We start from the raw sequence: 25,410 nt of genomic DNA, 5'->3' as shown, positions 1-25,410 counted from the left end.
TGACCCTTTGCAAATAAACAGGTTCCTTGGTAGGGCTCCCCCTCCCTCAGCGTACTCTAGAGCAACATAGTCAACTCAAGGAAGAGAACACAAAGTGAGAAATCCTTAAGGCCATTTCTACTCTAAAATGGGGCAATGCGCTGGGACACGATGGCTTGTCAGAGCACTTCTATAGACATTACAATGGGGAAGGCTGACCCCACTTCAGAGGTCAGCCTTTATGATGTTAATGTTCAGAGGTCAGCTTTATGATGTTAACCCTGGGAACATCATCCCACACCATGGGAGAGGCCAACATATCAGAAATAACCATGGAGGGAAGGGATTCCATGCTGTGTGTTTCCTGCCACCCTATCGCAGTGCTGAACACATATATAACGATATGCACAAAATACTTACAAGAAGATTAGGAAAGGTGCTTCTGTTATTGATGCGGGAGGGAGGCAGACTGGCTTTGTTATGGGAAGACAGGGATCGAATAATGTTAAGAGGAACTTAGGACTGACTGACGTTGCTCACCGGAATCACTCTCCGCCCATGCCCCTTGGCCCTGAAGCTGAGAAGTCGTTTGACCGTGTTGAGTGGCCATTTCTCCGTGGGGTCCTGAATCTGGGGGAGGGCATTGTCAGGGGGTCTCGTTATACTTCACACCCTCAGCTACGGTGGCAACCAACGGGTTCCTGTGTTGGGGGTTCCACCTGTCCAGGCGGACCAATAAGGGATGTCCCCTTTCTCCATTGTTGTTTGCCCTGTTGGTGGAGCCGATTGTAGTGAGGAATAGAAATGAAGGAACAGTCAAGGAATACAATATCACAACATTGCCCTGTTTGCAGATGACATAATTGTAATGCTAACAGAAGCTGAAGCCTCAATTCCACTACCACTGAAGCTCCTCGAGGAATTTAAGGAACCTCTGAATTCAAAGTGAACCTTGACAAGAGCAAAGCCTTTAATATTAATACGGACCAGGCCACTCCATATCGGTTAAAATGGATAGCCCCTTTCTGTTGGGCCAACAATACAATTAAGTACTTGGGCATATGCCTGATGCTGCCTAACTTTTCAGTATATCAGGCTAACTACCCTGATCTGTTCACAGCGATTAGGACTGACTTAAGGTCCTGGAGCTCGCAGGTGATCTCCTGGTTCGTCCTTCCAACGTTATCGTATAATTTTCAATCCCATCCAATATACATTCTCCTTGAGGGCTCTTAGAAAGCTGCAACATGACAACATGTCTTTCATTTGGCAAAAGGGGAGGCCTAGGATAGGCAAGGTGACTCTTTCTAGAAATATAGACAGAGGAGGCCTCTCTCTCTTCAACATCAAGAAATATTTCCAAGCAGCAAAATTAAGAGTAATAAATGACTGAGTTAAGCCTCACATGACTTGGGGGTGGAAATGCCTGGAAGAAGAGGTGGCGGGTAGGACTCTCCTGTACATGCCCTGGCTCCCACAAGGGTTCAGCTCCATGAGTATGTATGTGCTCCCAACCACAAACATTAAAGGTATGGGGTAGTATTGTGGTCAGAGTGGGTCTCCCATTCTCCCCTTCACCCGTCACCTCCATTAATTATGATAAAGACTCCCAACCAGCCTGCGAAGGTGTTTCCAGATGGAGAGCAGTGGGGGGGTTTGGTGGGGGGAACTATCCCACTTATTTGAAAAGGGCTAAATCAGATCTTTTGAGTCTTGTAAATCCACCTTTGGGGTTGCCGAAAAAGAGTGTGTTCACTACTGGCAGCTGAGGCAATGAGCATTGCAAGCACACAATAAAAAGATGGGCCTTTGACAGCTCACAGAGTTTGAGTTATTTTGGTCCTCAACGCGTCCCAGGGACAATCATTTTCTGCCTATGTTCATGTCTGTGTACCAAGAAAATGTGAGGGATTGCCCTCATATGTACAGGCCTGGCACAGAGAGCTAGGCTCAAAGCTTACTGAGAAAAGCTGGAAAGCTGGCAGGAGATATGGAGTGGGCTGCAGAGACCTACCCTAATTGTGCAATACAAAGAAGGGGGCTTCAAGTTTTTGGCTAGAGATTACCCTACTCAGACAGAACAAAGCACATGAAAAAAGGAGGGAACAACGGACAGTGTTGGCGTGGTTGCAGGGGGGCTGGTACACACAGCACATATTGCTGCCATTGCACGAGACTTACTCACTACTGGACAGAGGTGGTGGACACTCTAAATCATATGACAAATGCATCCCTCCCAATAGACCGTGCTGATTGTCTCTTGGGTATTTTCCGTGGAAGGAGTGCACATGTACTACACTTGAATGTAGGATTCTTTTTTTTTACGCCACGCCTGTAATTTTCCACCAAAGATAAATGATACTCACATAACATGTTTATCTTACACGGACGATATAATACTGTTTAATCGTAATCCAATCGGCCTGCAGCGTATGATCACCAAGCTATAAACATAGGCAAAGTAGAATTATATGGTAATAAACACAGACAAGATAAAGACAATGGGCCTCATTACATATTTCCCGGTCCGGAAAGAAGGATGCCTGTAAACTCTCGGCACCCTTGTTTCCGGACCGGCAAACTACAAGTCTGCGGCCGGAGCTACTGTGCCCAACAGGGAAAGCGCTTTAACTTAAAGCGCTATATAAAATGTAATAAATACAAATACAAATACTTGTTATGGGAGCACCAGCACTGTTGCTAATGGTGCTCCTGTGTCCCCACTCCCATAGAGTCCTGTAGGACTCTATGGGAATGGGGATTAATATATGTAGCAGCGCCTGACTTCCCGGCCGCCGGACTTGTAATAAACTGGTGGCACCAGAAGTCAGGCGCCGGTAAATTATAATGGGTCTGGTTGCAACCTACAGGTAGCTCCGGCAGGGTTACCGCCAGACCTGTAATGAGGCCCAATGTGTCTAAGAAAGGGCAGTTTAGAAAAAGATCCTTTTGTCTGGCACCTCGATGAAACCGAATTGGAAAGGACAAGAGAAGGTACATATTTGGGTTTCCCAGTAAAAATCAGGCCACCTGTCTCTTACTATGAAGCAGTGATCAGGGGAAAAGTATGGAAATAATTGCGTGTCCTAATAAATTACATAGAGTGAAGAGGAGGACAAAATATCAAAGGTTTTCTTGAAGTTTACCGTCTAAATACTGTCCCCACTATTCTATATTCGCTTGATGCACTCCACATCACGTAAAATGGATAGAAAATATTTAGGGCAAACTGCTTCGTACAATTATCAACCGGCCAAAATCAGTACCGGTCGAGCCATTAAGACTGGAGTATGAGCTGTGCTCACTAAAGTCAGTTTAGTACGTACGACGTACATTATTATACACTAAGGGGCTGATTCATGGAATTATTTGCGCCGAAAAACGGATTTGTGCGCCATTCTGCCCGCAAATCCCCATTTGTTAAACAGGGATTCGCGGGCAGATTGGCGCACAAATCCCTGTTTTTCGGCGCACATAATTCCATTCATTAGCTTATAAATTGCTGATTACAGGTCGTAACTTAAATGCCTTACTAAAATGACTCGGTGATGGCATGAACAATGACTGGAAAAATGCCTTTATCAAGGATCTAAAAATAACTGTAGAAACCCATCTGGCAGCACTGGATATCGATCCAGACATTTTTACAACCTTGTTGAACTTTGAAGCGGCAATAAAAAATAAAACTAAATTGTGTGACAGGCCCTTGAATACAGATAAACTACATAAAAAGAAACAAAATAAGGAATACTCTTATCAGAGCTTCTCCTATTACAGACCCTGCAGCTATGTGACTAACATAAGCTCTATTGAGCTTAAATGATTCATATTGCACTTAAGACTGAACCTGCTCCCCACTAACGAATATGTGGGGACGTGGCAGGCAAAATCCCCCATTGATTATGACAACCCTTGTAGACTATGCCACCGAGAAATTGAAACATCTCGCCACATCTTAACTGCCTGCCCCAATCTGTCTGAATGTTACGTAAAAGGTTACTCAAACTATGTAAATAACATGGATAGCATACCCTATGACCAGTTCTGGTCAATGCTATGCAGAGCCCTATCAATAGTTGTCACTGCTGCCGCTTTTGGAATATGGAAAAAATCGAAAAGAAAATGGAGATGAGGCAAACATGATAGTAGTAATAGGAAAATCCTTTAATCAAATAGAAGATTATTGATGGAGTTTTGTATATATGATGTTTTATGGAAAGTTGTATGCATGTAAGTTTAATATATGTAAGTGTTTATATCTATATATGTGTACATTGTCTTCCTTTTCTGCATGTGCTTAAAGTTTTGTAAATTAAACAAAAATGTGCAATAAAAAAAATGTAAAAAATGGGCTATCCTTTCGTGATGAGTGTTGGTTTGGACTTACCTGAGCTGGGCACTGATCCGAGACCTCGTTAATGCTGCCTAAATGGAATCCTCACATGCCCTGACATGGGCAATGACTCAGGACTCCCAGGTTTTGCAAAGGCAAATCGTTTGTTTCTGGTTAAATGCACCATGCACCAACGCAGATGTTGGTGCCTATCAATGAAACAGCTTCCTTTTCCTGTGCTTTTATTACAAGCATTGGCAAAGCCAAACGTTTAGGCCTTTCTTGGGCAGACACATTTCAGCATTCAGATATCTTTAACATTCCAAGTTTTACATATCACAATGTTCTGTCAATTATCCTAGTGCAATGTGTAGCGTATTGCTCCTGGTGTTACCCTTTCTTCAAAAACAAACCAATAATCAGTATACTCTTAGGGCCTAATATACAAAAACGTTGTATGGCGCAATCCCATTGGAAAGTGCTTTGTAAATCAGGTCTTTGGACTGTACATTTACTATACAAAATATTTTAGCTCAGGGTGCTCTGCTTCGATGTGGTATTGCTTAGAAATCAAAGGATGGAAGGTCCACTTGGTTACAAAGATGTATTACCCCAAAAACCTTCGTTCAGATGCTTTTGCTGGCAGAAATGGTAGTTTTAAACTATCTAAAGATAACATGGATCTAGATAGCATAGCAATGTTCTATTGGCACATATGTATCTATATGAAGTGCAAAAAAACAGTGGCAAGCACATATACCGTTGTTACTGATGTTTATCTCTAATGCCACCTCAATGTGCCAAAACTAAAAATGTCATGTTTCCTAAATCGTCCTGTTCGTTGTTTGCAGGCCAAAGATGGTGACTTTGGTACCTTTGGGATGGTCACCTACGCCTTCAGCGATGATCCTGACAGGTAATTGCAGTCGGTTATTAGACACTGAATAACCTCCCTCTTCAAATGTTGTTTTCATAACTTTCAAAGTAATACTATTTAAAACATGCCTGTGATGGGTGACATACTTTAACTAAAATGTGTTGCGTGAGCTAAAAATATTTGTTTTTAGAATCACTAACAGTCTGTATTTTAAAGTGTTCAATTTTCAATTTCTATTATATTAGAAATTGTGTTTTGTGCTTTTAGCAGTTTCTATTTTGTGATTTAAAAAAAAACTCAACCATGCAAAATATTGTGATGTTTTTGATGCGACCGCATGTTGGTGTTATCTCTGAACTCAAGGATCATTGACGGTATTGCAAAACATGATCAAAATTAGGAAGTTGAATTTAAAAATGCAAACAGAAATGGGCATGTATGCTGCTAGCGTACTCAATAGTCCTTCATAATTGCAAATGTAATCTCATACACAGTTTACAACAAGCTATTATGGTATCAGGGGGTCTCTGAATCCTTCATGCCTGGACCCGGCTTAGTTTACAAGTTGTATTAATTCTGCGTTGCCCTGAGGATCTTGGCCACTTCCAGGAAAAGGCAACGTGAGACGTCTGCCGATGGTGCGATCAGCCGAGGATGACAGATTCCTCGTGCCAGCAGCAACAGGAGTGCCTGTGCCAGGGGGACTGGGTCAGTATGGGAAATGTCAGCCCCCGGCTGCAAGCCACCTTGCGCAGCTGTGCTGCAGATAATGCCATTTGCATCAATTAACTGTAGGGAAATTCATATGTCCCCAAGACAGCAAAGTAGGCTGATGTGGTATAAATGAAGAGACATGGCCAAGAAGAAAACACCACGATATCATTAACGCGATGCTCCATTTCCTTAGTCTCCTTTATCAACATCTCCCTAAACACGGCCCAGGAGAGGCATTAGGCCATATGATGTGTGTCTAGATGCTTTGTTATTGTCTATGGAATCAGGACAGCTGAGATCATATCCCAACTTCCCCATTTGACCAAATCATGTGATCCTGAGCAACTCACTTCATCTGCTTGGGCTATCCCATATCTGCCAAAATTAGCGGGATCTCCCATGCAACATGGGCTATGCAACACATTGGGCCTCATTACGAGGTAGCTGGTAAGGGATTACCGGCACCGGTAAGGACACCGATGCCAGTAATCCCTTACCACCCTATTCCGTGGTCCCTTAGCGGATCCCATCCTTAACACCTGGTCTGACCAGGTGTTATGGATGGGGCCGTTAAGGGACTTCAAGCTAATAACGGTACCGCAAATTGCGGTACAGTTATTAGCTCCATCCCCATTCCCATGGAGCCCTATGGGAGCTTGAATGGGAATGGGGTATGGTTCCCGGAATGGTGACTTATCGGGTCCTCCAAGGTTGGAATGACCCGGTAAGTCCCTATTTCGGGAACCTGGACCCGGAATGCGGTAACCTTCTACCTCGTAATGAGGCCCATTGATTTTATAATATGTTTGCATACATATGTTTAGTGTCATCGGTATACGCTCCCTCTCCTCAACCAAGTGGGAACACCCTCTACTTAATCTTTTATTATCCCACATCCTGATTACCCTGTACCTAACTTCATTGTTTATGCTAACACCCACATGTTCAGTCTATGTGCCTCATTACGAGTTTGGAGGTAGCCATGCCCTTAATAAGGGCATGCCTAACCCCAAACTCGGGTCTGGGTCCGGGTCCTGCAAAAGGGGACTTACTGGGCCATTCCGACTTGGAGGGTCCGGTAATTCCCATTCGCGGGACCCGGACCCGGTACGTCCCCCATAGGGTTCAATGGTAATGGGGAGGATGGTAGCAGCTGTACCATTAATAACGCTGCTCGCTGACCAGGCATACAAAGCGGAACCCGCAAGCAAACTCAGAATGTTTCAGCGAGGTAACAATGGCGCCGGTAGCACTACCGGCGCCGTTGTTGCATTACCGCAATACTCCTAATGAGGACCTAGGTTTCTCATGTGTCCTGTATTGCCCCAGCTTTCTGTTCCATGTATCCCCCAATATCTACTGGTCAATCGTTCACTAACTTTCCTGATAATGTACAGCACATGCTTCAGGATTCTCCTGGTGATTGTTTTTTTTTTTTGTTTGTTATTATTTCTTGGTTAAACATTCTGTACACTGAATATAAATACAAAATTATTTTGTATCCTTTTGTCGTCTTTCTTTTTCTTAAGAAGTGTACCATAGATGCAGTCCTCGTGATCATTTCTGTACCTTTTCACACACACACACAAGTGTACCCTAGAGCTGAAGCAACTGAAGGTAAGCCCCCCGTCTAACCTGATTGACGATACTGAGAGGTTGTACCTTGACCTATAAGTGCAAAGGCTGAGGAAGGACTATAGGCTCTACAAAGGACCAGACTGTCACTGGGAACACGCGGGTATAGACAATACTTAGAGGTTGTACCTTGGCCGTAAGTGCAGAGGCTGAGGAAGGACTATAGGCTCTACAGAGGACCAGATGGTCACTGGGAACACACGGGTCTACATCCCAAGGGCAATGGGAATGGAGGATGATCTCCAGTAGATTACATTCAAATCACCTAATGCTAATTTGGCAGTCATGGAGAGAGTACGTTTCAAGATTATTAGTATTCGCTCACCCTTAGAATCTCTGGATCACGTTCGAAGACTTGGCAATGAAAAAGAGCATTAATCCGAAATAGCTGCCTCCATGAAGAACATTCAAATACGAAATCAAACTTCTTTTTACCATTAAGGGGGACACTCACTTTCAGTGTCCCTGAGAAGAAAGCACTCCCCGTGAACTTGAAGCACTGTCCACAATGCAGTGATCTGCTGGGCAAATACAGGGCATAAGCACCCATGTCGCTGCCAATTGGCCTTTTGAACAGCAATCACCCACAACCTGAAGAAGATAAGCTGATTTAAAAAGAAATTGCACGTTACCTTTTAAACTGCAGTTGCTTGTGAGTGGCAGTTATTGGATGCGGTAGGCCGATGGGGCAGAGTCATCCCTTGAACAGGAGACTCGACTTATCTCAAGGATTCGACCCGGAAAGGACAGGAGAGGACACTTTCTACTGCAATTTCTCTACATGCTTCGCTATTTGAGCATTACAATATGTATACAAGGACTCAAGGAGGGTGTACCTATTTCTCAACGATATTTGAAGGGCATTTCCCACCTTAATGTATTAAGAATATACTTTGCACTTAAGCCCAGCCTTGTGAAAGACCGAAAGCAGGTCGAAACACGTCTTGGCACTTGCTTACTATTTATATAGACCACCTTTTTGTGAATCGCAAGCTTGCTTGGATTATTGATTGAAGCATTTGAACCCACCGGAAGAGTGGTATAGTCTCATGCCGTTATAGGTTATTTAGTATTTATTTTTATTTATTTATTTATTCAATTCTTCTAACGCCACCAAATGCTCATAGGCCTCAAGACGTACACAAATAACGCACAGATATCGAGATACAAAAGTACAGGAGGACTAGTATCATCACTAGGACTGCCAACTCACATGCAATTGTAGTGTGGGTGCAACCAAGCGAATATTAGTTGGGACGTGCACATGGTCTGGGGTGTAATACTTTATCTAATACATTTCTTAAGAGGCAGAGGGGCTACCTTTATACAGCCACCCAAGAAGCAGCCCGACTAGAATTCCACTTGCCACGCACAGTTGAACAGGGATTGCCCCACTTCATCTTTTAATTTTAAAATAGCATTTACAATGCATTGAAAATCATATCGGTCCCCATCATCTAGCTGTACACAATAGTTGCAGACACTTTACAAAACATAACCGACTAGTACCTGATTCTAGCAAAATATACATATTTATTGAGGATTTGTATAGCGCCTATACAGCAGGCAGTGTTTCCAGGCGCCTACGGAATAAGTCATACACAACACATGATAAGCGCATAATGGCAACATGATATTCACAAAACTTTGATAAATGACCTTACGCTGCTCTTCAATGATGAACTGCTGTTTAAACAATTGGGCTTTGCGCGGTGCAATGGTCAAAGAGGTTTCTGGGTCCTGCTGAAGACCCTCTCATCGGGCAGTCAACACCATTATACTTCAGTGAAACGTAATGTTGAATGAATGTGCCAGAAGAAAGTCACAAGCGAAATTGGCTGGAATGCAAATGGCTCTTTCCAATGGTGCTTCCACCTCTCTGTGTGACGACCCCTAGTGGCCGGCACGCGCGTAGGCCAGCGTTGCTCTGATAGATGGCCAACCCTGGCACCACTGTAATAGTGAAAGAGATGGCCATGACAATTAGATTGTATACAGAATGGCTGCATTTGTTTACAAACCTCCACTAATCAAACCCTATTTCTAAATGATTGACACGGACACACTGACATCATCATTGATTAGTGCCCGTGACCCAGAGGCACTTCCGATGTCTGAAAGCACTTTCCATGACCCGGAAGCATAAAGCTCTAAGCAGGAAAGGTGTTGCTCTGAATGGGGATTCCCCCTAGTATGACAGGTGGCGCTCTTTGAGCCCATATGAACCCCACTTCTCCAGTGGGGGAACAGAGTGTACAAGCCCAACTGTGCACGCCGTCTGGACTTATGAACCGGGCATCCACACCCTGGCTGGATGCTAGTTGTATTAGGAATGATATGCATTATTGCACTCAAATGCAACAGATTGCACGGACCCTCATCAAGGCAACGGTCTAACTGTCCATTCACATATTCACAACTTCAGGAACAAAAAGGTGCAGACAGTCTAAATAACACATCTGATGGCTGCATAAGACCTCATCGGGCAAATGGGGGGAAAAGAGTGGCAGCAAAAGAGGTTGCGGGTCATGCTGAGGCCTCACGCTCAGTGAAGCTCTACACCACACTCCTTCGCCCACATGCCACTTATGGCCCTAGGCACCACGCCGAAAGAACGGGCATGTGCCCCAAGAGTGAAAGGTTTCTCGAAAAACTGTTCCGCAACACGGTTAAGGTTGCAACCCTCGTAGGCTTCATGAGGAACAGAGGAGGAAACAGCTATTGTGCCTGTAATTCTTAAGATACAACAACTGGGGGGGCATTACTCAATGTACGGAAGGAGTTCAGCACATAGTACTGTACGCGACAAAGGGCAGGGGGTGCGCAAGCATACAGGCAGCCTCTGTAGCCAATTAATCCAGTATGTAACATATAAAATTCAGCACCCACTTTACCTATGTAGCCAGTTACGTAGCATCCGTTACGGTGAAGTAGGGATTCCCTGGAAACGCATGCTCAGTGTGTTCTGACAGATCCGAGCAAGTGGATGTGATCAGTTGATCTGCTGCCAAACCTAGGTGAGAAGCGTTATCCCATTTCTCATCCAAGAGCCTTCTCTCACTTTTGTACATTCTTTCGAACAATGACAAAGTTATGAATCAACTGCCAGTGGCTCCTTTTTGGTGTAGCCACATTGCTGGGTGCTGCAGTCTCTTGGGATATGTAGAGACTGTTGAAGCAGTCCATATTGTACCATAGGTTCAGCTTGCGGATAACCAATCACAATGAATTGTGTGTAACCATATCAAAAGCTACTCTTGATACAGCACGGGCGTATAGGAGCGGGTCACGAGGCCGGGGCAGTTATGAGGTTGTGCATTTAATATAGTGTAGTTTCTGACATTTCCATGGCCACTAGATCCTTTGGATCAAGCAAGAGAGTGGAGTGGGCTGGCCACTGGCGTAGCTTGGGGTCAAGAAGGTGGTTGTTTTTAGAATGGCGGCGCAAGTTCGATTAGAGAAACCATGCTCTGGTGTGGGTGAGCCTCTAAGCATTAAGAAATATGTGATGATGTATGTGGTATGGAGTGAGGTGTGCAGTCAAAATATCGAATCAATAATGTCGAAAGTCATAATCTCGAAAACAATAATGTCGGGAAAAAAAAGTCGCATTTTTTATTTTTTTATTTAAATATTTTTTTGTGGTCTGGGAATTTAAAAAAAGGGTAAAACAAAAAAAAGAGGGGTTTGGGGGGAGCCCCCCATTTCGAATAAAAAACGTAATAAAAAAATGCGACTTTTTTGTTTTCGACATTTTCTTTCGAGATTATGACTTTCGACATTTTTGTTTTCGATATTATCACTATAAACCATGGAGTGAGATATCTGTTGCTTCATGCAGGACGGTCTCCAGAGCCATCTTCTCAGCCGCGTGAGCATACCCATGGGGACACTGTTACTGTGCTCTTCACTGTGTCATGTGAATGTTGAGGAGTATGAATTGGGTCTGAAAGGAAATTTGTTACACTTCAAGATTAGAGTGGAATGAAGCAAACTGGTAAGTAGTAGTGAAGAATAGCATCTACCGGGTGTCTAGTGCAGGGATGTCGGGTATGATAGGAGGATGAGAATTGCATGTCAGTGTTGCATAAGCCCTTCTCCTCCCACTCACATCTGCTGACAGCTGCACTTTGTCTTCTCTTTCAATATATGCATTTTGCACATTTTGGCATGGTAATGAAATGGCTGACCAGGAGCTCTATTATTTTCTTGATGTGCTATTGGTTCTGGGTGGCATGAATGCTTGGGCGTGAGAGCTAGAGTTCCCTGAGATTTGAAAACACGGTTCCCCTTCACTCCGCCTGTCTGCAAAGATAGGCGCATGTTAAGCATTCGTCGGGTGATCAGGGCTGTAGCCGAAGCCTTGGACATTTGCCCTCAGCGATTCCAAGATTCGGTAGCTGCAAGCTGAGAGACCTTGATGGCTTGAGCTGATATGCTCTCAATGTGTGAGTGGAAGGACAGTAAACTGAAGGGTAATTGCAAGGTGTAGGTTTGCCACCTGGAGCTACAAAAAATGGGAGCACATAAATGAGGCCCTCCATGCCCAAAAAAGTGTTCTTAGACAACACACAAGACCTCCAGACCTAGCAGACACATCCAGGCCAAAGGCTCCGCCCTACCGTTCCCTAGTCCCTGGACAGCATCAGGTGAATCAACCTGTAATTTTTCTTCATCCTCATTATAGACGATTATATAATAGATGGTTTCACTGAAATCATTTTATTTTTCAGCTCATATGCAATGCTATAATCCAAAGCGGGATTATGGGTAAGGTAGGCCGCTGCAGTGTGTCTGAGAACCATCCTCTGCCAAATTAGCACATCTATGTTCCAATATATCTCTTCTAGACACAGTGACACCGAGATGTCTTGATGGGATGCACTTGCGTGACTTTTGCATTCTACCTCCATCAGGCCTATATAGTCCATGTCGTTGCTGTGCAAAGATGCAGCCATTCTGGGATGCCTTATCAGGTTCAGTGGGTCTTACACTCAGCAGGCTCCTATGCTAGATTTCAGATTCCAGAAATATTGTTGGACATTTCAAAGATCTTAAAGTTGCCCTAAATAGTGGCACCTCAGTGTCCTGTGACGAGGTCCCATGGTATGAGCTGGATGATAGGACTGGGATAACCATTGGGGTCAGCTGCCACCAACTGCTCAGTGATGTAGCTAACAGAGGATCCTTCATGCTCTCCCACTCTATCACCAGCCTTAAGAACATCACACGTCAGTATTACGGCTAGCACCTCTGTGATCTGTGTTATGACTAGTATCTCTGTTGTTGGTCATACTGCTTCTCTTCTTTTTGAGTCTGTCCCTTCTGTTTTCTCTTGATTGTTAGCCTCTTGTGTGGCTTCCCATTCTGAGTTCGCCCGTTTGTCTCATTGCACACCCTCATGATAGGAATCCAAGATGTACATGAGACTTAGGGGTGAGCAAGGAGATGATGGTTGAAAGAAAGTGTAGAGAAGGCCAAGTACCCCCACCTTAACCACTTCACCCATATTGCCTATTTGTTGGGAACCAGAGTGCGAGACATGTGCAGTACCAGTGAAAATACTGATACAGAGGAGAATCCTGGAAGCAAGGTTCCCATTGAAAAAGTCATACCTGCATACATGATAGATAAGGTCTTTGAAGCCCCAACCTGTATAGTGACTCCAACAGGCAAAATATATTGAGTATATCCATTGCCGCAGATAACCTGGTGCTCAGGTCTAAGAAGGATTGGTGCATTGCCCAACCCTGTAATAATCCTGTCTCCAATGTGCAGCACAATAGAATATTCTACCCCTAAAACCACCATCACATGCAGTCACTATAACCTGTGCCGCACACACCAGTACCATAGACTATGTCAGGGAAATAGTGTGGGCATGTATTGCTAATGGCACTAAGTAATGCAGGGTTCCACAAACTCACAAAACACATCATTTAGTATTGGTTCAATAAGTGGAACTGTCGGGTTGTAGAGGCCACTTACTCCCTTGAGCCTGGAGTCTTAACACTCCCTGACAGCAGCAGCCAACGCCCCAGTACCCCGGAGCAGTAGGATTTGCAGGACAAACCTGCAGTAATGATATGATTGGTTATTTATAACGCGCTTAATACCCAGAGGTTTCTTAGCGCGGACCCGAAAAGAACCTGTGTTGCTTCACGTGTCTTGCTTCCAAGGTGATCACGTTGCCCCTGAGCTATCCTCCCGAGTGCAAGTAGTAATGACGACAAGGGAAAGAAACAAAGATGCAGATGGCCCTAATGGGAAGGCAAGGACAGGCCTATAGAGCAATAGGGCAATGCCCGAACCAAAAAAGCAAAATGCAGTGTGGGCCAGTTCTTTTGATCAAAGTGGGTCACTTTTTGGGTCAATGTGGGCCTGTTTGATGAGTTACTTTACTATGCTGCTCGTAGTTATGACCAATCGACGAAATAAGTGCTAAGGACGAGTATGCCCATCCTTTTTGCATAGACTTGCATAATAGCCTGGCACGTAAGGGATTAAAATGCACAATTTGCTTCACATTTTATCACAAAAGTCTCCCTTGGGTACTATTCAAACAGTCTGTCACTAAAGGAATGAATTGTCATTTGCAACTGTGTGCCACTTTTTCATTGGTGCCCGTGATGATGCTATGCCACTGTCCCACCCTTCTAATGAGAGCTTGAGTCGTGTTTCCACACACAAGCGGGAAATGAAAGAGGAATCAGCTGAAGCAGGGGACCAATCCCTGTGGGCGGCTCAGAGAGCGAGAGAGACAGCGTAGCACCATTTTTCAAATATGGACCCTCACGGGCATGCCAATGTAAGTATAAGGTCTCCAATGGTGCCTTGGTGGGTGTGGAAGATTGAGGTGAAAGGGAGGTGGCAGATCAGTGTAGCAAAGCAGGGCTAGGTGGAGGGCGAGCAGGAGAGGAAGGGTAGAGGTGGGGTAGCTGAATGAGGAGAAGGGGCAGACGGAGGTAAGAGAGAGAGTGCAGAGGAGGTTTGAACTATCAGGAGGCGGCAGAGCAGAATGATGATAGGTAAGAGCAGAGAGGAAGAAAGAGAAGTTGGTACAGGAGTTGCTGGAGAAGAACAGAGAGATCATGGTGGTGGATAAAGAAAAACAGGAGGTCGTGGAGTGTAATGAGGAGAAAGAGAGGGAGTTGATGGCGTGGAAGGGGGGTGGAGGAGGTGGAAAGTAGCCTATAAAGAGAAGGGTGAAGAAGGGTTATTTGTAAAGGAGGAAGGAGGCATTAGAAGAGACCAAGGAAGAAGTTATACGTAGGTGGTGGAATAGAAAGCCAAGAGGGGTGGTGGATCGGGCTTGAACTTTGTGAGGTGTTGAGGAAGAGGATGAGAGAATAAAACAGCAAAGAGTGGAACGAGGGAGGAACGTCAGGAGAAGGAGAAGCACCCTGGACAAGAGGCACCCTTCTAGTATGGTGCCTATCACTACAGTGCTAGAGGAGGCTATGGCAGAGTCTGCCATTGGCACCACGGGGCTGAGCTTTACCACTCCCAGGTCCAGAGAGGCCTGGCTCAGCGCTGGCAATGCCTGGAGATTAGGCCCAGGACTCAGAGCCCCATGATCCCAATGTGGTGAAGCACTTCTCCCCAAGTAGAGGTACACACCATAAAAAGTGCAGATCCAAATACAACATTATAGTGCTGGATATGATATGTTATTTATAACGCACTTAATACCCAAAGGTTTCTAAGTGCGGACCCAGCGATTGAACCTACAATTCTCCATGTTGTCTTGTTTCCAAGGCGAGCACGTTGCCGCTGAGCTATCCTCCCGGGACTAGAGTGCTTAAAACCCCAAAGAGTGTGAACGACTTTAAATGACCAACAGACTGTGTAGCCAATGGGAAGAGAGGAAAGGACTGACGAAATACAGTCCTCAATGAGGTTTGAAATTGTTCACAACCATTTAATTTACATAAATCTCTCTCTATTTGCAGTCTTCATCAAAGCCTTGGCATGATATGATATGATATGGCATTTATAACGCACATATGCACAAGTGTTTCAAGGCGCATAGAGGCAAGGGAAGAGGAAAGAAGGAAAGACGGAGACAATGATCTTACTAGGCCAGGTGACATTGAGATCGCGCAAGTGCAGGGGAGGGGGGAAGGGAAAAAGTGTGGGGTAAGTGGGAGGGGGCAGTGTAGTACATAAAATAACAGTAAAATAAATAAAAACAATAAATAAAAAGTGCAGTTAGCTGGTGACAGGTGCGAGGGTAAGCGCAGACATCAGTTGTCAAGTGCTGGTAGGGGGCTGTAGGGATGCAGACACAGCCCCTGACTGCCGGGGTCATGTTTCCTTTAGATAAATATGCCAATTTGAACTTCGCCCATTGGGCTATGAGTTGCCCATTCATCACTCAGCCGTGACAGCACATAATCTACGGTACCTATTTGAAAACATATCTCAATACAACACCCTGAAGCCAATATCCCCCCAAAACAAAAAATTGAAAACAAAGAATGCATTTTGCTTGCTCTTTGCAAAACCGTTAACTACTCCCATACAATCCATCTGGAAATATGTAACTCCTGTCCTCAGTCCACTTCGCCAAGTACTCTGAAACTTCTGGTCTCTAAAGAGCTGCAGCCCACCTTATTTTGCTTATCCTGTCCTTGCACCGGCCATTCTCTGAAGATGGAATGGGCAAAGGGACGAGGTCTGCATTACAGAATGGCCAACGATAGTAGGCACTCAGGGCTTGAGTCCTCAAACAAAAGCAGGGGGACCCTGAGGTCGGCAGTGGCCGGTGGCATCACAGGCAGTGAACTCAATTGAAAGGAATGTGCATATTTCACTTTAGCATATCTTGCTCAATTCCCGAAAGGGCACAGGACCAATAGGCATTCGCCAAGAGAACAGATTTGAACAAAACATTGCTTGCTAAGTAGAAAGGGTGTGCACTTCGTATGTCTCAGAATGTGTAAGGATGCGTACTATGCAAAGCAACAGCAAAACGTCAATGTGGGACACTGTATATGTACTTGCTATGACATTCTTGAGGTCTTATGACTTAATTACTTCTCTCAAAGCTGCACGACTTTGGTTCGAATCCTGAACTCAGCTCTGTATATCAAGGTGGGGCATGTGCCCACCATTGACCGCACGAGGCCATGCCAATCCCTATGGCCTTTCTCACCCAGTGAGGAAAACCTCCGCTTTGAGCTCACTTTAAACAAGTCTGATCATCAAACGTTGCACTTGCCTGCTATTTTTTTTTCAAAGCTGTCTTCTGAGAGTTAATGACTTAATTGGAGTTGTAAACCCTCTTATGGTGTAATAAAAATGTCTTACCAGATCTGCCTTCAGCCACTAGGCTTATAAGCACTCTACATGTCCTTCACTGAAGCCTTGTTAAAAACAAGCATTGGCAAAGCCAACAGTTTTGACTTTTTTATAAGTATTAGCCATTTGCCAGGTACTGCTATTAGAAGCCCAAGTACGCACGCCATTTTGCACCTGCTACCATTAATGGTCAGTTAATACCACTACGGCTGTGCCTGGCAGAGCCCTTTCCCATGCCTAGACACAAGCCCAAAGGTTAAATGTGATTTTATCGAGAAAAAACAAAGGAGGAATGTGTTAAAGAACCCAAAACATTGAGAGAGAAAAATTACGAATTTTACTTTTGTTGTTTTTGGGGGGTGCCCACCCCTCAAATATGTTCTCTAAAGGGGGTGCAAGGACATACAGTTCCCATGTGTGATACTGTAATTCCTTGACTCAGTGTTTACTCCCCATTGCTTTGCCAGAGGTATATGCCATCTGTCTCCAGGTCGATGTATCTGCACGTCAGTAAACCATCTGCCAATTCTCTCTATTCCCAAGTTAGATGCCATTATTTCATGGGCAGTTTAAGAAAACATATACCATCCCCCTTTCAAAATCCCGTGACTCCAGTGCACCTCAGTGGCGAGTCTGACGTGCACCTGGTTTCTGTCCACACCTCTGCATTCAGGGCTGTGATAGGTTGGCAGCTGTAAACGTGGCACCCTGGCTAATGCTACTTTCATAATCCACCCGTCGCTTTCTCTGAGCAGAGATGCCAACTGAAACTGTTTAAGCCACTTCTGGGCACCTTGTGAACACGCTGCTACCTCTGCCAGGTGGGCCCGGGTGCTCAGCAGAGCTCTTGTCAAGGGAACAGCATCCATGAGGTCAGGGGTCAAGTCCAAAAAATTAAAGTGGGGGGACTCATCAACAAACACAATGGGATGTGACTTTGCCATAAATTAACATATCAAGGTGAAATATGCACATTTCTTTAAATTGGATTTGCATAATCACCCAAATTGAGCAGGACGAATGGCATTTGCCTTTCATAAAATCAACAGACACACAAAACCAAGAGAGGATATTTTATTCTAATAGTGTTTTTGAAAAAGTTAAAAGGTGTGCATGATTTAAACTCCAAGAACCAATACAAATGTTTTCCCTGGAACTTGCAGTACCGAAATGGGACATTTCACCTTTAGTTATTTTTGTTAATTTTATCAGGTTATATAGTGCAGTGGTGAAGTGTCTGGCGTGCAAACCTGGCGACTGTGGTTTAATCCCTGAGGTCCGCTTTAATTCATAAATTCAAAGAGGACAGTCAGTGTTTTTCATTTTAGTTGGGGGGGGACTGAGTCCACCCTCTCAAAAAAGTGGGTGGACTCCGTCCCCCCACGTGTACCCTCGACTTGAGCCCTGCATGTGGTGTTTGGCCAGCTTGAGCTGGGATGCTTTGTGTGTCTCAGGTTACTGAATCTACGGTTATTGCATTCGAGCATAGTGTGATTAAGTACAGCGAATCACCAACGTTTCCATCACAGATGTATTTTCCAATATGCCCAGATGATATCCTTTTTGAAATGTTATTAAAACCTTCACATCTCATCTAGTTACTTGTTCTCACTAATGCCTTCTGTCTCCCTCCTTAAACGTCCCTTGTTTCCCCATGTAACCTTCCCCTCTCTTTATCTACACCCGCCCTTCGTCTTCCACCTTTTTCTGTCTCCCGTTTCTTTTTTTCTCAATCTCCCTCCCTTTTTTCTTCGTCTGTCTCTCTCACCCTCTCTCCCCTTCTCGCTCTGTCTTATTCTTTCACTCACACGTGCTCTTCCGTCTCGCCCACTCTCTCCTCTTCCCCTCTTTCACTCACCCCCTCTGCTTTCCCACTATCACCACCTCTCAGGTTTTCCCTGGATAAAGCAAGTGGCGTGATCACCTTGGTGGGCCAGCTGGACTTCGAGAACACGCAGCGGTACACGATGACCGTCATTGCGCGCGACGGCGGTGGGCAGGAGACCACTGGCCGTGTGCGCGTCAACGTCTTGGATGTCAACGACAATGTGCCCACCTTCCAGAAAGAGTTGTATGTGGGGGCCCTGCGGGAAAACGAGCCCTCTGCCGTGCAGGTGGTCCGTCTCAGGGTAAGTATGGCCGTGTCCACTTACCAAGGGCACTCAATGTTCACGACAGAGCAGGGACCACTCTTCAGAGAACACACACCGCTTACATCCCAGGAATGACAGAAGCTGGAAAATGTCACAGAACAGAAGCATGTTTTATTATTTAAAAACGTAATCTTCTATTTTGTTTGCGTCAGGGCTTTATTTTGTATTGCTGCACCACTCCATTTATGTCTACTCCTGACTGCGCATGTCCTTTAAGGGCCAATATTTCATCACTTTAAAGCAGTGGTATCATACAATGTTTTTTTTTCTTCAAGACATTGATGTAATCATCAGTAGCGCCTTGCAGTTATTGACTATAAATAATTATGCAAATTTGCCCCCAAAACGAGCCTTCAAATTAACCCTTCTAGGCACCCATTTTAGAAATAATCTTTGCACTTTTGGGGGAAATTTTAGAAAGTAAAAAATATAGATTCCTCACTGGAAGCCTGACATTGTTCTGCTTAAGGCTGTGTCCTGTCTGGAAGTACACACAGGTCCAAATTGTGTCAGTGCACTATTCCGTTGGCAGCATAACTGAAAATGTGGTCGCCTGCTCAGAGGTATGTGAAGACGCACACATGTTCAACTCGGCACAGGCCAGTTATGTGGCCCCCGGTGTGTGAGTGTAAGCATGCACAGAGCTTTTCGAACACACACACCTACACTCACGCGCACCTACCTACCTAGCCATGTTTCCAGACACCATGAACTGTCCCCTAATACCCCTGTCTCGCTGTTCCTCCTTATCTCTCTGATATCTCTCACTTACACGTTCTGAATACTCACAAGGCAAAGTAGGTTCGACACTTCTACCTCCCCCTCACCCCCAAACTGCTCTTGAATATTGTATTTTTAATGTATTTCCCACCCCTGCTCTTTGCCTGCCCTGTGGGCGCTTTGAAACAGTATTTTCTTACTGTATCAGCGGCTAATAAGCAAACAATAAATACATAAATAAAATGATTGAGCTCACAACTTGTTCCTCATCTAGTCTCCTTCCGGGGAGTGCCTTTTCCCAAAGGATTACCAAAATTCTGTTATTGTGAATCCTTAGAGAAATCCCCAGCCTCCAACAGCATCATTTCCCCTTTGCCGGCCTGGGCGAGCCTTAAAAACGGATCATATTTAATCCGAATGGACGGTCTTGAGGAAACAAAGCCCCGCCCCTGCGCGTCCAGGCGCAATGATTCCAAATGTAGATGTGTGGCAGGAATCCATTTGACTTTTCCTTGTACACTTCATATTTTGGTGTCTCCCTGTGCCCTTATATTAGAGGACCAAGTGTATCCAGATCATCCAGCCCCCCACGCAAAGGGAGCAGGCTGGCCCAAACTGCTTCATGGTGTCCTTTCTGTAAAGACACGTTTCTACCACCATTGCTTCCTCAGTGATGGGTATACTGAATCCATTGGAATATTGAACATGGAGTTCTCCGACTGGATTCCCCATGTCACCTAGGGTCCCAATTGAAACGTAGATGTTGTTGGGCTTGCTGTTGGTCGATGTAGAGATGATGTAGCTTAATATTTGGGCTGGATTGCTCATTTCAGTTTGCGGGGATATCAGACTGATTTCCTGTGGCTGGTGATGGGTCATAATGGCACACAGCTGAGTCGTTGCTAAGGGGGGGCTGAGGGGGCATATCCTCAAGTCTTTTGGTTGTAGCCCCAGATAGAAGCTCAGGAGCTACAACCAAAAGGCTAGCTAGCCCCGAGTCTCAACAGTCCCGGCATTAGTGTAGCCCTGGATCTTTTCCTGACCTAGCAATACCCCTGGCACACAGGATCGTAGGGCAAAGGTGAAAGCTTTCACACCTGAAAATATAGCTTTAAAGCCATTCTGGTATGACATGTTTCTATTGGCAGAGTTGTCCAAGCTCACAGTGTTCCTCTGGGGCCAGACGGTCGACTTGTGGAGGATTACTCATGTTTGTCTGGAGAAGGTAGGTAATCCACATTGGAAAAGCTGCAGCGTTTTTTTGTCACGCGAGCTATGCTTGCCAAGCACATGCCATCCACAGTGAGGCTGGAATGTTTGAAGTTTTCTAACATCTATCAGGTTGCCTTCTTCCCTCCACGTGATCGCTGCAACTTCTGACTGACAGTGAACAAGGTCTCGGGCCACTGATGATCTGTAAGGATGCCTCTCATTGTTGGCTAAATTGTCTTCTTCAAACTGCCAGACTTTCCTCCCCTTCCTTGCACCCAAGTCTACAAGAAAAGCTCTCGAAGCAACATGTCATAAGTGAGGGGTTTTGGTACAACTTAATTTAATGAAGGAGAACAACGCCCCTTTGCTGGTTCATAGATGAACCAAAGCTGTGAAGAATGGTGAAATGCTGAGCAGAGCCCTGCTCTCACAGAAGCAGCTATGCATTTGATTCTCTTTCAACATAAAATCCCTTCAAAGTATTAAGACTCTAACTAGGAGAAAGGTGATCACAATTAATATATTTTTCTTTACCTAACCTAGGCCTCCGACGAAGATGCTCCCCCGAATAACCAGATCACATACAGCATCGTAGCCGCTTCGGCCTTCCGCAGTTTTTTTGACATTAGCGTTTCCGAAGGATACGGAGGTGAGTGTGAAAAGCCGTGGGAAGAGACTGCGTATTCATCCCGTGTGCACTGCAGGCGTCGCCGACATTTCGAAAGGTGTGGGCGAGGTGCAAAACAAGTACTGAGCTGTGTGTGCATTTCCATAAGGCTCGTTAAAATGGCATTACATGCACACAATGTTTCCATTGGTGATAAGGTGAGAACGTGACTCGTATCCATTATGAAATAGCATTCGGAAAAATGTTCACTCATAATGTATTGTCTGCACAGGTACCCGAATAATACCTCCGAAATTAGATTAAAACAAAACAATAACGTGTTGTGCAGTTAACCATGCTCCTCCTTACATACACATTCTAGCGCTGCCCATGTCACTGGTATGATAGTCTAGCAGCCTTTCATGTGTCAGTTATTCCTAGACCCCTGGAGTCAAATGTGCTCTGTGTCATGTTCCAAAATGGACCCCAACTGCATGTTTGATATGGGACTAGTAAAATATCTGCTAAGGCATCTGCGGTCACATGAATGATGATTGGTCGATCCCATTCCTTACCCCTCCCATCCAGGTCACTCAGGTCAAATGGAGGTCACTCTGTAACCTCCAATTGACCTTTTGCACCAATGCCAGTGGGGTACCAATCTGTCCATAACTGCTAGTGCCCCCCAAGAACACTGAGAGATAGACGGGCAGAGTGGGATCTACCATTCGACCCAGTGCCATGTGTGTGTTATAGGATCAGTTGCATACTAACCAAATGACGCAATTCTCATCTGTGATATTGAACCTCTGACATATCTGCCACCTGCCCGCATGTGACGTGTGAGATATTGCCTTAGTTGCATAGCGACCATCTTCACACGTGTCAGTCACCTGATATTTTGCTTGTGCCACATCGACCAAATGACCCAGGGCACCAATGTGCAATGTTGGACCAGGCAGTACATGTCTACCGTGCTTCTAGGGTGATATCATGCCCGCAGCATACAGACCACCTGAACGCATGTGATGTGTGTGGTTTTGGAGCAGTGACATACCTATTAAAAGCCCATTTCAGTTATCTGATATTGGGTCGGTGGGATTGCAGCTAACTAACCCATGTTATCACGGTGACATTGGAACAAATGCAGTCATATAAGCTAACATATGCACTGTGTGATTTTGGACCAATGTCCGATGGTACAGTGTGACCAAACTTCACATGCAAATTAAATAACTTTCAATTGGTTCCGCCCCAACGGACTCTGTTATCTGTGTGCTATTGAGTTAGTGCTTTGCCATGTCATCTGTGTGGCATTGAATCCTCCCACGATTACCAGTTGACCAGGTGGCATCTGTGTGATATAGTGCAAGTGCCATAGGGACTGTCCATTCCTTAATGTTGGGCCTCACCAGTTGGTTGTTGATGACCTCTGGTTGGATAAAGGGCAACTCGCTGTGCCTGACTGCATCTGAAATAGACATCCCCCTACTCATCCAGAGGCCCCTTCCCATGCATGTGCCCTCCTGACAAGCCCCCTTCACTACTTCCAATCACAAATACTGAACCAGGGAAACCTGTGATGTTGTCTCCTCTATATCCAAGTTGATAGGGTAGCAGGGTCTTCAACCACCTAGAGATCCTTCACCTCTTACTGCTGCCTAACGGAATAGCATTGACTGTTGAAGTGGCTGCATTCTGTATTGGTGATTGTAATGAAATACATGTGCACTCAATAGGCATTTAACATGAAGAAGAACAATTTGGCAGGCAGAGTCTCATGCAATCTGCCTCAACTTTGACAAATGTGGCTGGCCAGCAGTGACACTCATTCCCTTTTCTCCAAGGATTTGGGAATTTAGATCAAAATAAGTGTCCCTTGAAAAAGCAAACCACATATCCCAGAATTATTTATGATTCAGGAAAAAATACATACGTGATATAAGGTCAATCAGGGTTAGAAAAGTGTTAGGAATGTGGTGAACTTGTTTGCAACAAGCTGCTCGAGAACCCAGGTGCTCTGGCCATGAGGAAGGCTGTTCAACATGTGTTGTTATTGATTGAGGTGGGAACCATGCAATGGATGATAGATTACAGTCACTGGACCTCATTACAACCCAGGCGTTAAGGGGTTAACGGCGCCGTAAAAGGTGTCGGCGCCATTAAACCCTTAACGCCTGATTACGAGGTCCCTTTGCTGGTTGCACTTTAACGCCTGCTTTTAGCAGGCGTTAAAAAACCAACCCGCAAAGGGACCTAGGAGCTAATTACGGCACCGTAATTTACGGTGCCGTAATTAGCGCCTTCCCCAGTCCCATTGGGCCCTATGGGGCAAAAATGGGAATGGGGAAGGGCCATGGCGGCATGGGGAATTACCGCCCTGCCAACCTTGGAATGGGGCGGTATTTCCCCATTCCACCATGGCAGACTCGTTACAACACCGGCACCAACCATGGTGCTAATAGCGCCATGATTTAGCGCCGGGGTTGTAATGAGGGCCAGTATCTCCCTTCACATGTTAGGGAAATGTGCTGTTGCACTTGATGGGTGCTAATGAAACCTGCCGATACACGGGTGCATTAGGGTCAGTTCCCGAGATACCCAAGTGAGTGCATTGGTGTTAGGCTTAACATCACCCACAAGAATATACAGCTGCCATTTCTAAGAGGATTTGGGGAGAAGGTTGAGGGTTTCTATTACCAAACAGCATTGGAGGAGATGCTTGGGATGTTGGATAAACCTTATACACACCCCGAGGTTATGAACAAAGCATTCATTTGGAGATCTTGCAAAGAGCATTGTGGTCGATGAATATCTTTGAGGTCTTTGAATAGAGCTTGGCTTCAGAAATATATTCTTTGGCTGAATAATCAGAGTGCATTACTTGTCTGCTGTACACATTTATGGGTGTATTGGACATGGTACCTCCTTGTGTCGCTTGTTGCTATTATTCTGAGGAAAGCAAGGCTGATTCAAGACGATGAAAGTAATGCCAATGGAAATGTAAACAAAACCTGGTTGATGATTCTTCTGGAAACAATTGATAAAGAGAGCCTCGTGATAATTTAGAAAATGGGCTGATGTTAGGTCAACCAGGACAAAATATCCTAGGGTTGTCCAACTCCGGGCCTCAATCATTGCATGCAAATTTATCTCATGAATATTAATGAGGGGTATCCTGAAAACCTGACATGAATCCGGCCCTCGAGGCCTGGGGTTGGCCCACCCTGCTTGAAGAGATAAGACTAAGTAAATAATGATCTTTGTGTAATGATGGGACCTATGGCAACCAATCCTCTTATGAGAAGGTAAAGAAGGGTACCTCACAAGGAGTAAACCCTTGCATGAACAAATCCTTGTGCACTGTGCACATTACAGGGCAAAACATATCCTCCTTGGTAGAGAAATATTTAAACCTTAAGGAAGCAGCGAGAGAGTCAATCCGCAGACTTCAATGAAATAAAAGCATAAAGGGAGAGATGACAATTTGCAAGTATGTAAATGAGACAGATCAAGAGTTTGTTCCTCACTCTCCCGTATTTCCCCTTTTTCTACTTCAGTGATAAGTGTGATCCGTCCTCTGGATTATGAGTTGGTTGCTAATGGTGTTATTTACCTGACGGTGATGGCGATGGATGCTGGCCTTCCTCCATTGAACAGCACCGTCCCTGTCAGCATTGAAGTGTTTGTAAGTATCCACAGGGTGTTCTGCGTACTATGATCATGAGATGTTTTATGAAAGTATGTGCCTTAATAAGCAAAGAGCCCATCAGAATGTGCTATGTTCAGAAGTTGGCTGCCTTGATCACTCACTAAAACACTTTCAGGCTTACATATGAAACCAGTTTCCTTTCGCAATTGCTTTATGTGAATATGA

General features: G+C 44.9%; 1 protein-coding gene across 1 annotated transcript in view; it reads left to right on the top strand.

The window, feature by feature from the left end:
• Positions 1–25,410, top strand: part of CDH23 (cadherin related 23) — a 3,939,560-nt gene that overhangs the window by 2,365,125 nt on the left and 1,549,025 nt on the right. The window contains exons 14-17 of the mRNA XM_069610726.1: positions 5,164–5,228; positions 18,733–18,970; positions 21,470–21,575; positions 25,094–25,221. Of these exons, the coding sequence (XP_069466827.1) occupies positions 5,164–5,228; positions 18,733–18,970; positions 21,470–21,575; positions 25,094–25,221 (537 nt within the window). The remainder of the gene's footprint in view (positions 1–5,163; positions 5,229–18,732; positions 18,971–21,469; positions 21,576–25,093; positions 25,222–25,410) is intronic.

Source organism: Ambystoma mexicanum, chromosome 8, assembly GCF_040938575.1.
Source record: "Ambystoma mexicanum isolate Mex_15411 chromosome 8, UKY_AmexF1_1, whole genome shotgun sequence".
NCBI lineage: Eukaryota > Metazoa > Chordata > Amphibia > Caudata > Ambystomatidae > Ambystoma > Ambystoma mexicanum.
This window is presented reverse-complemented; position numbering and strand designations above follow the sequence as displayed.